This window comes from Bombina bombina, chromosome 4 (assembly GCF_027579735.1).
Source record: "Bombina bombina isolate aBomBom1 chromosome 4, aBomBom1.pri, whole genome shotgun sequence".
Classification (NCBI taxonomy): domain Eukaryota; kingdom Metazoa; phylum Chordata; class Amphibia; order Anura; family Bombinatoridae; genus Bombina; species Bombina bombina.
The window spans coordinates 238,940,997-238,954,230 of NC_069502.1; the positions used below are offsets into that span (position 1 = coordinate 238,940,997).

Consider the following 13,234-nt stretch of genomic DNA (forward strand, 5'->3'; position numbering starts at 1 on the left):
CTATTATTGTGCCAACTTGTCACATAAAGAAACTATCGTCTGCTCAAATTGGGCTATTTTGAATCTGCTGATCGATCCGACTGCAGAAAAAGAAAGATCCATCTTGAGGGTTAAAAGAGGTACTCTGTGTAAACGGAACTCCTGACTACATAGATGTGCAACTCCGTAGTAGATGGCAATCACCTACCCTCACTGGAGCTCTTTCCAGATTCACCTTCCACCTGTGGGAACGTAGAAAAACATCATCTGTGTATGAGATTTTGCTAGTTGAAAAGATGATGCCTGAACCAAGATATCGTCTAGATAAGGCACCACAGCAATTCCCTCGGATCTGATCACTGCCAATAGGGCTCCCAGATCCTTTGTGAATATTGTGGGAGCTGTGGCAAGACCAAACGGAAGGGCAATAAACTGGAAAAGCATGTCCAGAAAGGCAAATATTAAAAACTGGTAATGATCCCTGTGAATTGGAACGTGTAAATACGGGTCCATCAGGTCTATGGTCATCATGAACTGACCTTCCTGGACCAATGGAAGAATGTAACGAACCCTGAGGAATTTGTTTAAAAACTTTAGATCTAGAATGGGACGAAAAGTTCCCTCCTTTTTGGGAACCACAAATAGATTTGAATAGAATTCTAGACCTTGTTCCTTTAGAGGGACTGGTACAATAACTCCCAGGGAGGATAGGTCCTTCACGCAATTTAAGAAGGCCTCCCTCTTTACCTGGTTTGAGGATAGTCTTGACAGGGGAAATCTGCCCCTTGGAGGGCAAGACTTGATTTCTATTTTGTAACTCTGGGATACTATGTCCACAGCCCGTGGATCTGGGACATTGCGTATCCAAGCCTGACGAAAAAGAGAGAGCCTGATCAAACTCTGATCGGGGCGGACCCTTCATGCTGATTTAGAGTCAGCGGAAGGCTTCTTGTTTTGTTTTCCCTTGTTCCAGGGCTGGCTGGATTTCCAAGTGGACCTGGATTGGTCTGGTTTGGAAGAGGAGGACTTCTGTCCCTTGAAGTTGCTAAAGGAACGAAAATTAGAAGTCTGTTCTTCTTGACCTGAGGTAGGAAAGATCCCTTTCCACCCGTAATCTCTGAAATGATTTCCGCCAGACCAGGTCCAGAGTTTTACCCTTCTAAGGTAAAGCCAAAAGCTTGGCCTTTGAAGAAACATCAGCCGACCAAGATTTTAAACACAGAGCTCTGTGGACTAGCACAGTGAAACTAGACATCTTAGATCCCAGTCTAATTATCTGCATGTTGACATCACAGATAATGGTATTGGCCAATTTAAGAGCTTTGATCCTATCTTGGATCTCCTCTACCATAGTCTCTTCTGAAATAAGATCCGACAGGGCATCACACCAATAAGATGCTGCTCCCACAACCGTGGCAATACTTGCCGCAGGTTGCCACTGTAATCCTTGATGGATATACATCTTTTTTTTAAGTAAGCCTCTAGCTTCTTATTCATTGGATCCTTAAAAGAGCAACTCTACTCTATAGGAATGGTAGTTCTTTTAGCAAGAGTAAAAATAGCTCCTCCTACTTTAGGCACAGTGCACCATGAGTCACGAATTGTCAGCAACAGGAAACATTTTTTTTTTTAAAACAGGGGAAGGCGGGAAAAGGAACCCATGGCTTATCCCATTCCTGAGCTATAATTTCAGACATCTTCCTTGGAACAGGAAAAACATCCTCAGAAGATGGAGAATCATAAACTCTATCCAGTTCAGAAGACTTTGTGGGGTTGACAGCAACCAAAGGTTGAGTTGTCCAAAGTAGCTAGGACCTCCTTCAGTAGTAACCAGAGGTGTTCAAGCTTAAATCTAAAATTAACCTCTTCAGATTCTGAAGATTTTTCTGCTAAAGTGTCAGTCTGAGATTTCACCTTCAGAAGCTACTGAAGTATTCTCATCAGACAATTGAGAAAGGTTGACCAATGCAGACTTAGAGAGGTCAGAAGCCTTACTAGCAGGCAATTGTTAAGATTTCCTCTTACGCTTACCCGAAGAAGGAAAAGCTAACAAAGCCGCCGATACTGCAGAAGTAAACTAAGCGGCAAAATCCACAGGTAAATAAACACCCCCAGGTGGATGAGCGAACACAGAAGGCACAGTATGAGAAACAATTAAGTCTTGGGCCATTTGAGGAGAAAGCTTAGGCATGTCACGCACAACATTATCCTGAGAGTCACTTGGCTCAGAAGGGAGTCATTTAGAATTTAAATTTTAAAGTTTTAGATAAACATGAGGAACAAAATTGGATTGGCATGACAATTTGAGCCTCTAAGCAAAGTAAGCATTTATCCACAGACTGATCTAATATTAAAAAATGTTTTCTTTATTAAAAGCTTTTAATAAAGAAAAATTGTTTTTAATATACACTTGCTGGAGTTATTTGGACACCATTACCTTGAACCTGAGTTTGTAAGCTATATCTGCTGGGCAGGAGAGCAGTCAGCTGGTGAGCGGCTGTGGAGTTCCAGTCCGCCTGTATTGCACCTGGAGGTGCTTTTCTTTTTGTAAGTGTGTTTTTTCTATCTTACAAATTTGCCTTGTTATACAGTACTAGGCTATGTTGGTCCATTCTGTATTCCCAGAATAAGAGCTGGAGAAGAATCCTGTGGATACTCCTTGGATTGATTCAGAGTCAGGTTTTGTTCAGTGAGCTGGACTACTGCTAAAGTTCCAGCCTGCCCCACTAGCACCATAGGGTGCACCACGTTTGTGAGTACCTGTCCATTTTCCTATCTCTTGCCCTGGTGCTGATGGTACTAGGCCATTGTGGCGCCTCTGTGTATTTTCTTCTACATTCCTCTATAAATGATCCGGTTGAAGACATCAAACCCAACACAGCTCCGCAACGCAGACAATGCCTCACTATATACTCCTTAACAGCTCCGCTCCGATAAAGCGGAAGTGCGGGCGTCACGTAAGCAGGACAAAAAGTAACTGTGCCACTCAGAAAGTGTGCGAAAAGTTAACTGCTTGTTATATAAAAACGACTGATAATAAAACCGTTAGCTTAATACGGTATCAGAGAAGCCCCATCAAGTGTCATAACCTATGTACTAGCCTCTAAACATAGAAAGCATACACATATGTCTGATCATCTAATAAAGGAAATCCTCTACCGATTAACCTTTTCTTCCTTAAGCCAAGTGAACTAAACCATAACTCTCATACTGGTCTTTTAAAACACCAATATGTAAAAAAAATTGTCCACAATATGAATACATAATTTTAAAGGATTATTATGTCCCAAAATGGATCTGTATGAGGATTGACCTCTTAAATGCTGCTGTCCTTCTTTACCTAGAAGGCAAAGGCACTTACCTTAGATCCAGCTGCAGGACAAATACTGCTCCTTAGGTGTGGCAGGTACTTCACTCCCTGTCATGGACCTGTATGAAAAGAAAGAACAGAGTAACGAACTCTGGCTTTCTACAAAAGGGTAGCAAAGTGTTAAAAGTAAAGCAAAGACAACCTCGCCTCCTTTCAACTGCTAAAAGCCATCACTACTCTTACTAAAGAGATTGTCAAGGACACAGCTAGACCCCAATTCTTGCTTGCATGGAAAAGTACCCATAAAAGGGTTAAATATCTTCAGACACCAACTTCGCACATCATTCATTGACAGAGGCAAAGAAAATGACTGCGGATTATGGGTAAGGGAAGTTACGCTTAACAGCTTTGCTGGGGTGCTCTTTGCCTCCTCCTGCTGGCCAGCAGTTGAATATCTCACTAGAAATTGGAATGACATCGTGGACTCTCCATGCCATAGGAAAGAAAAGGGGGACTTTCAGTCATGAAGTATAAAATACTTCATGCTGAAAGTTCCTTTATTTGTTCGAAGCGTTCGCCGCGCTGAGCACCTCAGGCCGCCCACGGCAGAACACTATTTTGCTGAGAAGTGACATTTCCACCTCTTAGCCAATAGCTGTGCGGGCTATTTGTACCCACAGTTTCCTGTAAAGTAGACCTGTGACCTTTACACCCCCTAGCACCTGTGTGCAACCAATACATCCTCTCATTTCTGCACCTCTAACTTTAGTTTGCTGAATTTCCATTACATACCTCGTTTTCTATTCATCTACTTGTTTGTGTTGTGTGCACCATGTAATCTTATTCTTTACTTCAGACTGGACACTTGTCTGGAACTCTTGATTTCCACTGGCCGACTCCCTGAAGCTGCATTTCTGGCAAGAACTTACCTACCAAGCCAGGTGTCCAGGTAATAGTTTCCTCAGAGTTTTCTGAAACATGTAAATCTATCCAATTAAAATATAAATGTGTGTGTGTATGTATGTGTGTGTATGTGTATGTATATATATATATATATATATATATATATATATATATATATATATATATATATATATATATATATATATATATATATATATATATTTGTAAATGAATGTTATCTGCATAATGTACTGATCATACAGGAAATTTACATTATAACCACACTCTTCTATAAAGGGTGGTAAAGTTATGGAAAGAAAGCCTGAGCAAGATCAACCAAAAGGCAGCAGACTCTTTGGCCGACCCCACAGAATATGAGAATCTGTTTCCTGGTCTAAAGGAGGCCTTCCTGGGAGAACAGTGGTTGAAGCAAAAGGGTAGTGCTCTCCTACCTGCAAAACAGTATCCCCAAGTGACAGTAAGTTAATGCATTTTTTTATATGGCAAAAAACAGGAATGTTAGACGAGCAGATTGTTGTAGGTTATGTGCTTAGCTTGAAGCCTCAATGAGTGTATGTAACGTGTATGGAATTACTAATACTGAGGGGTTAGTGTGTGTGTGGTCAATGGAATGATAGCTTTTTTTCTTTCTTCTAACCTCAAAGCCTAACGAAGAAAGAAATGTCTTAGAAGAAGCAAAGGGATTTGAGCCAACAGAAGAAACAGCCTCCTTGGTAAGATGCACAATTTAGCATTATAATATATATATATATATAATTCAGTAACTAAAGAGACATGAAATACACTTTTTCTTTTATGATTCAGAGATCATACAATTTTAAACAACTTTTAATTTTACATGTTATCTTCATTTATTTTTCTCTTGGTATCCTTTGTTGAAAAGCATGCCTAAGTAGGCTAAGGAGCTACTGATTGATGGCTACACATATATGCCTCATGTTATTGGCTCACCCATGTGCATTGCTGTTCCTTCATAAAAGAAGATGTGGGAAGTTTAGGGAATTAACATAGAAACTGGGTAAAGTAGCCTGCATCATAATTAAAGGAACCGTCATGATTCAGATAGGGCATGCAATTTTAAACAACTTTTCCAATTTACATTTATCATTTTTTCTCTTGGTATTCTTTGTTGAAAGCTAAACCTAGGTAGGCTCATATGCTAATTTCTAAGCCCTTAAAAGCCGACTCTTATCTCAGTGCATTTTGACAGGTTTTTCACAGCTAGACAGCACTAGTTCATGTGTGCCATATAGATAACATTGTGCTTATTCCTGTGGAGTTATGAGTCAGCACTGATTGTCTAAAATGCAAGTCTGTCAAAAGAACTGAAATAAGGGGGCAGTCTGCAGAGGCTTAGATACAAGGTAATCAGAGGTAAAAAGCATATTAAAGGGATATTAAACACTAAATGTTAGATATGATGCATTCAAAGAAAAAAATTGTTTGGGAATAACATGTTTATGTATTTTTTCATTAGCTGTTGAAATATTGACATAAGTGTGAAGTTTTAGTGTGTATAAAACAATGGGAGCTGCCATGTTGTAACTAAGGTTACCTTCTGTGCTGGGCCAATTAGGGACGGTTATAAATAGGTCACTAGAGTGTGCAGCCAATGGCTGTGTGGAATATAACAGTGTTCTGCACTTCCATGTCTAACAATAACTGAAATACCTTACAATTTCAAAATGGAATTACAGGAAAAGGGGGGGGGGGGTTAATAATGAAAGTATATTGTAGACATTTTTTATATGTATGATTTATTTTATATTACCATCTCAAGTGTTTAATGTCCTGTGAAATAGGTAATAAAGGGATTATCTTTTTTTTTTTTTTTTTTTTTTTTTTTTTAAATAAATAAATACAATTCTGGGATAGACTGTCCCTTTTAATTATGTAGTATGCAGAAAATGTGTTTCTTAGAACTATCAGAAGGAGATTTGTTTTAATGGTAATGCATCTTTTATTAAAATATATTACTGGTGTGAGGTGTCTATTATGTTGTTACCACCATGTCACAAACATCTTACAATGGAAGTAATTTTCTTAAGGTCACCTTTTCTGAAAAATAAGTTTTTTTCTGGTAAGAAAAGCAGGTTATTGTGTTACAAGTATTTATTACTGCATGCATTACATCTGAATAATCTCTGTGTTCATCCACTGTAGGAGGCAGAAGCATCAAATGACATTCCCCAAGCAGTGCCAGTGCTTGTCCCCATCCCCACACCGTCTGCTCCAGTTAAAGAGACACCTGCTCCTAAAATTACAGAAGACAAGGTGAGTGGTCACAACAGGAGATGAATGTTAGTATCCATGATCCTCCTTGCTCTTGTAGGTTTTTTTCCATAATTCAGTGTGTCTTGTAATACGTGTGCTTCCTACTCTCTAGTAATCTAGTGATGGGAATGAGTTAGCCTTGCTAAACACCCTGTGTTGATAGGTTGTAGTAAGCATTATTTCTAAAACATTCCATTTTGTATCTAGAATGCCAGAAGTTTCAAATGCTGGCATTTAAAATGTCACATTAAAAAATGTCCTTAGCCACAAGGGGGGGGTGTGGATTTGGCATTTTCGTTCACTGCCGAATGCGGAAGTAGGAGGCTGCTTTCAATATTAGTCTCTTTTTCTGAGCCAAATATCCTCTTGCGTAAGTGACACACTTAAGATATGGATTTGCACAGATCTTAGTGTGTTTCACTTAAACAAGAGGATATTCAGCTCCGAAGCAGCCTCCTACTTCCCCATTTGGCAGTGATCGAAAATGCCAAATGCACATCTCTAATAAACACTGCTTTTAGGTTTATGATTAGGGTTTATATTTGACAACAACTGTTAAAGGGACATAAACCCATTTTTTTTTTTTCATGATTCAGATAGAAGATATCATTTTAAACAACTTTCCAATTTACTTCGGTTATCAAATTTTCTTAGTTTTCTTGTTATACTTTGTTTAAAAGCAGCAAAGTAAGCTTATGAGTGTGCACATGTCTGCAGCTCTATATGGCAGCAGTTTTGCAACAATTTTATACATTAACAGGAGCACTAGATGGCAGCACTATTTCCTGTCATGTACTGCTTCAGGCATGTGCACGCTACCTACCTAGGTATCCCTTCAACAACAAAAAACATGAGAACAAAGAAAATTTGATAATAGAAGTAAGTTGGAGACTTTTTAAAAATTGTATTCTCTTTCTGATTAATGAGAGAATTTGTCTGGGTTTAATGTCCCTTTAAAAGGTTGAAAGCATTTTGTTTAGTCTTTTTTTTTTTTCTAACATTCTCTGTCCTGTACTGCTGGCCCCAAATTCTAAACATTTTACTATTTATTGTATTTTGTGTGTGTGTATCCTAAGATTTTACACTATTCTGTTATATGCTGATGTCTATTCCTCCCTTATCACTTCTTCTGCTGTATACAGGCTTTCCTGGATCTAGAGGATGATTTGGATAACATGGAGCTGGATGACATCGACACCACAGACATCAATTTAGATGATGAGCTTTCAGATGACTAAATTTTATAACAACGTTTTATTTAAGTGACCAAAACTTTAAACCCTCTCCGGTTTGTAGGCCATGTAGTATCTGGGCTTTCCGCTTGCCATACAGATAAGATACTGCACTCCTGCCTGTACAGACATCTTTATTGTGAATCAAAGAGAACCTATTTGTACATTTCCTTGTCAGCTTCTCTCTACATTCATAATGTGTTTCCTCTGTTATGTCTGACATGAGAAATGTCTATTTGCATTAACTGAAAAATAAAAGTTATTGCTTTAAGCTCGTTTCTGTGTGTTACTATATCTATCAGTGGTTGCTTTGCTTAACCCTTTCATGGCCAGAGCAAGTGTAAACACTTGCTTGAAAAACAATCATGTGATTTCAAGGCCGGGATCGGATCATAGGGGACTGCCTACGATGCTGGACACGTGCTTAGTACAATTATCCTTTACCTTTTAAGGCGGCACCGTTTGTGCAAAATATACATCCAAAGGGTCAGCTATATGCTTTAATGAGAGATCAGGTCAGATATATGGTCCCACAGCTTAAATTAGATTTCCTTCAAATAGTAGTGAGGGTCCATGAAAACATTCATAACCTATGGGAAATACTTCACCTGGCCACCAGGAGGAGGCAGACATCCCAAACAGAACATTGAAATATCCCTCCCTCTTCACCTATTTCCCCAGTAATTCTTTGTCTACAGCAGGGATGGGCAATTACCGGCCCTCCAGATGTTATGGACTACATCTCCCATGATGCGTTGCCTGCATTATTGCTGAAAGAGCATTATGAGAGATGTAGTCACAGGGACTTATTTTCCTATGTCAAATGTCTCATTTCCATCTAAAGGGGAGGAGAGTCCACAGCTTCATTCATTACTTGTGGGAATTAAGAACCTGGCCACCAGGAGGAGGCAAAGACACCCCAGCCAAAATCTTAAATACCTCCCCCACTCCCCTCATCCCCCAGTCATTCTTTGCCTTTCGTCACAGGAGGTGGCAGAGAGGTGCCGAAAAATCGGAGGTCTCTTATGAGGGGTTCTACCCTCCGCTATGGGACAGGAGTTTAAGTAGCCCTTTAAGCTTCTCAGTTGAGGGCCTGGGTGAACGTTAAAGTCTGGAGTTGCAGAGGGCGCTTCCCTTTGCGACACCATCCCGACTCGCGATCGGCGTTGACGAGTTTTGCAGATTGCGTTCTCTCAAGTCCATGTCAGGAGCGCAGCTATCACCTGTCACACTTGAAGGGCCGTGTTCCTGTTCCACGGCGTAGATTCTGGTAAGATAGTTTCATTTTTATATATTAACACAGAAGACAAGGCCACAGTGTGGCGCCTTTATCTTTATAGAATCAAGGGTTAATATTCTTATAAGGGGATTATTGAACAAGAGGGGGTATGTACATGATGAGTTTATTATGTGATTGCTGTGTTCTGTGCAAGGGCGCGGCTCTGGCATTTTTGTGGAACTGACTGGTTCTCTTCCGGGAGTTATTGCACAAGTTTTTTTCTTTTTTATGACATGATGAGTCCACGGATCATCTTAATTACTAATGAGATATTCACCTCCTGGTCATCAGGAGGTGGCAAAGAGCACCACAGCAAAGCTGTTAAATAGCTCCTCCCTTCCCTCCCACCCCAGTCATTCTCTTTGCCTTTGTTAGTGCTAGGAAGTCGTAAAGTTAGGTGTTAGAAAAGATTCTTCAATCAAGAGTTTTATTTTAAAAGTAGTACAAGATTGCGCTGCTTTGTTCTAGGGTGTAGCCGTAGGGCAGTGGTGGCTTTAGAGCAATGGGAACTGGTGGAACATAATTCTTACTGCACCTCCCATATATTGATGCTGCCCTAAATCATGAATACCTGAGGGATATTTACTCAGGAATTTCTCCTTTTTCACGGGTCCATGGGAGGGAGAGGACCTCTAATACCTGGTGAGCTGTCTTGCTGTATGGCAGACATATGAGGTAAGTGCCACTTTATTATTCTGGGGCTAAGTCACTCAGAGAAAAAGGGAGCACTTTACTTCTACACACACACACAATACAAGGGCTCATAGGATATGCACTTTATTGTTGGGACACGTAAACTCTCAGAGTCTGAGGGAACAGAACAGCATTAAGCAGGCACTGGGGCTGTGAGACACGAGTTTTTATGGCTCTGGTGGTTTTTACTCTCACGGCGGCGTATTTCAACAAAATGCCGACCGGGAGAGGATGTTACTGTTAGAAACGCCCACGATGGGGCGGAGCTTCCAATTGCACGCTTTTTCACTGCGCCTCTGTGTACATATACAAACGGGGCAGAAAATGTCAGTCTTTGCCTAGAAACGCATGGTTCTTGCTATACATGAGTTTCTAGGAACGGATAGAGCTGTGACGTTCCCCTGTCAAGTCCGGATCGTTGCCTGAGAGAGCGCGGTTCTCAGGTCTTGGAGTCAGGTAGGCACCTCAGCAAGGCTGCTGAGGTGTAGGGGTGTCAATATTTATTTTTTTCTAGTCATTTAAGTACGTTTTTACATGCACAGTAAAAAAGTTACTCTCTTGAATATAAAGGCACAGTAACGTTTTTGCACTTAAAATATGTTTTGTAACAAAATTAAAGTTTTTAATTCATAATTGTGTTATTGTGATTCAGAATTGACCAAGAGGGCCTTGCAAGATGTCACTTGCTCCTGGTGTTTTGATGCCAATGTGGAACCACCAATCCCTTTCTGTTCCTCATGTATTGAGAGGACTCTAAATTATAGGGAAAAGATTTTTTTCTGAGCCAACTTTTTCTAAAGCGGATGTTGTCCAGGAGTCTGACGAGGTTCAAAATATGCTGCATCTGTCTCCTCAAGCGTCCCAAATTTTACCGCCCTCACAAGCAGTGCCCTGCGCTTCCTCTATAGCTCCCGCTGGAGTTACTTTAAGAGGCATCGCTTCTCTCATGTCTTCTACAATTTCTGATGCGTTGTCTGCTTTGCAGGGAAAGCGTAAGTGGAAAATCAAATCAGTAAGCAAGGTTTTCTGACGCAGTTGTTGCGATTTCGGAGGTCCCCTCCCAGAAGCCTGAGGAGGAGGATACCGTAGTAGCATCTGAAGGCAAAATTTCAGATTTGGAAAGTGTAATTTCCCTTGCTGATACTGAGGTTGTATCTTTCAGGTTTAAGCTAGAACACCTCGGCCTGTTACTTAAAGAGGTTTTAGCTACTTTGGACGACAGCGACTCCACGGTAGTTGTTCCTAAGAAATCCAGTAAGCTGAACAAATATTTCGAGGTTCCTTCCTCGACAGACGTGTTTCCGGTCCCAGACCGAGCTTCTGAGATCATTGCTAAGGAGTGGGAGAGGCCGGGTATTCCTTTTTCTCTATCTCCTATATTTAAAAAGATGTTTCCCATAGTCGACTCTATTAAGGAGGCTTGGCAAACAGTTCCCAAGGTGGAAGGAGCCTTTTCCACCTTAGCTAAGACAACTACTTTTCCCATAGAGCATAGTTGTTCCTTCAAAGACCCTATGGACAAGAAGTTAGAGGGTTTACTCACGAAGATGTATGTGCACCAGGGCTTGCAATGGCAACCAGCTGTGTGCATTGCTGCCATCACTAGTGCGGCGGCATATTGGTTTGATGCATTGTCTGATGCCATCAGGACGGAAAATTCTTTGGATGAAATCCAGGATAGGATAAAAGCTCTTAAACTAGCCAATTCCTTTAATACGGATGCTTACCTTCAAGTTATTAAACTGGGAGCAAAGATTTCGGGTTTCTCTATTCTAGCCCGCAGAGCCTTGGTTAAAGCCTTGGTCTGCGGATGTGTCCTCTAAGTCTAAGCTTCTAGCTATTCCTTACAAGGGGAAAACCTTGTTTGGACCTGGCTTGTCGGAGATTATCTCTGATATCATGGGAGGTAAGGGTCATCTTCTCCCCCAGGATAAGAGAAACAAACAAAAAGGACGACAGAGCAATTTTTGTTCCTTTCGAAATTTCAAGGCAAATTCTTCCTCTACTGCCTCCAAACAGGAACAAACTAAACCTTCATGGAGATCCAATCAATCCTGGAATAAGGGTAAACAATCCAAAAACCCTGCTGTTGAATCAAAGACGGCATGAAGGGCATGCCCCCGATCCGGGACCGGATCTTGTAGGGGGCAGACTTTTCTTCTTCGCTCAGGCTTGGGGTCGAGATGTTCAGGATCCCTGGGCGATAGAAATTGTGTCCCAAGGATACAAGTTAGAGTTCAAAAGTTTTCCTCCCAAAGGCAGGTTTCTGCTTTCAAGATTTTCTGCAGACCAGATAAAGAGAGAGGCGTTCTTACACTGCGTAAGAGACCTTTCCAACTTGGGAGTGATTGTTCCGGTACAGGAACACGGTCTGGGATTTTATTCCAATCTGTTCGTGGTTCCCAAAAAAGAGGAAACCTTCAGGCCGATTTTAGATCTCAAAAGTTTAAACAAATTTCTCAGAGTACCGTCCTTCAAGATGGAAACTATTCGTTCCATTCTCCCTTTGATCCAAGAGGGTCAATTTATGACAACAGTGTATTTAAAGAACGCGTACCTGTATGTTCCCATTCACAGGGATCATCACAAGTTCCTAAGGTTTGCCTTTCTGGACAAACACTACCAGTTTGTGGCTCTTCCCTTCGGTCTTGCCACAGCTCCCAGAATTTTCACAAAGGTTCTGGGATCGCTGTTGGCGGTGCTTCTGTTATGTGGCATTGCAGTGGCACCCTATTTGGACCACATCCTAGTCCAGACGCCTTCATTACAACAAGCAAGATCCCACATGGACATAGTGGTATCCTTCCTGCGATCTCACGGGTGGAAGGTAAATCTGGAAAAGAGTTCCTTAGTCCCAAATACAAGGGTAAATTTCTTAGGAACTATATTAGATTCTCTTTTAATGAAGATTTTTCTGACAAGTCAGGAAATCAAAGATTATCGATACTTGTCTAGTCCTTCAGTCCACTCTTCGGCCATCAGTGGCTCAGTGCATGGAGGTAATCAGGCTGATGGTGGCGGCAATGGACATCATTCCGTTTGCTTGGTTTCACCTCAGACCTCTGCAGTTAAGCATGCTCAGGCAATGGAACGAAGATTATGTGGATTTGTCTCCTCGAATACTACTGGAGCAGGAGACAAGGGATTCTCTTCAATGGTGGTTGTCTCTGGATCATCTTTCCCAGGGAACCTGCTTTCGCAGACCATCTTGGGTTATTGTGACAACAGACGCCAGCCTTCTAGGGTGGGGAGCAGTCTGGGGTTCCCTAAAGGCTCAGGGAGTTTGGACCCAGTCAGTCAGTTCTTCTTATAAACATCCTGGAGCTGAGAGCGATCTTCAGTGCTCTTCTGGCCTGGCCTCAGTTAGCCTCAGTCCAGTTTATCAGGTTCCAGTTGCACAACATAACTTCAGTGGCTTACATCAATCATCAGGGAGGAACAAGGAGTTCCTTAGCGATGACAGAGGTAACCAAGATAATTCAGTGGGTGGAGGCCCATTCTTGCTACCTGTCAGCGATCCACATCCCAGGGGTGGACAACTGG

At 41.4% G+C, this 13,234-nt stretch overlaps 1 protein-coding gene across 1 annotated transcript in view; it reads left to right on the forward strand.

The window, feature by feature from the left end:
• The window catches only part of COPB2 (COPI coat complex subunit beta 2), a 46,020-nt gene extending 38,030 nt beyond the window's left edge, over positions 1-7,990 (forward strand). Inside the window, exons 18-22 of the mRNA XM_053709852.1 lie at positions 4,146-4,238; positions 4,490-4,670; positions 4,858-4,926; positions 6,377-6,487; positions 7,630-7,990. Coding sequence (XP_053565827.1) covers positions 4,146-4,238; positions 4,490-4,670; positions 4,858-4,926; positions 6,377-6,487; positions 7,630-7,725 — 550 coding nt within the window. The 3' untranslated portion in view covers positions 7,726-7,990. The remainder of the gene's footprint in view (positions 1-4,145; positions 4,239-4,489; positions 4,671-4,857; positions 4,927-6,376; positions 6,488-7,629) is intronic.
• The last annotated feature ends 5,244 nt before the right edge of the window (positions 7,991-13,234 follow it).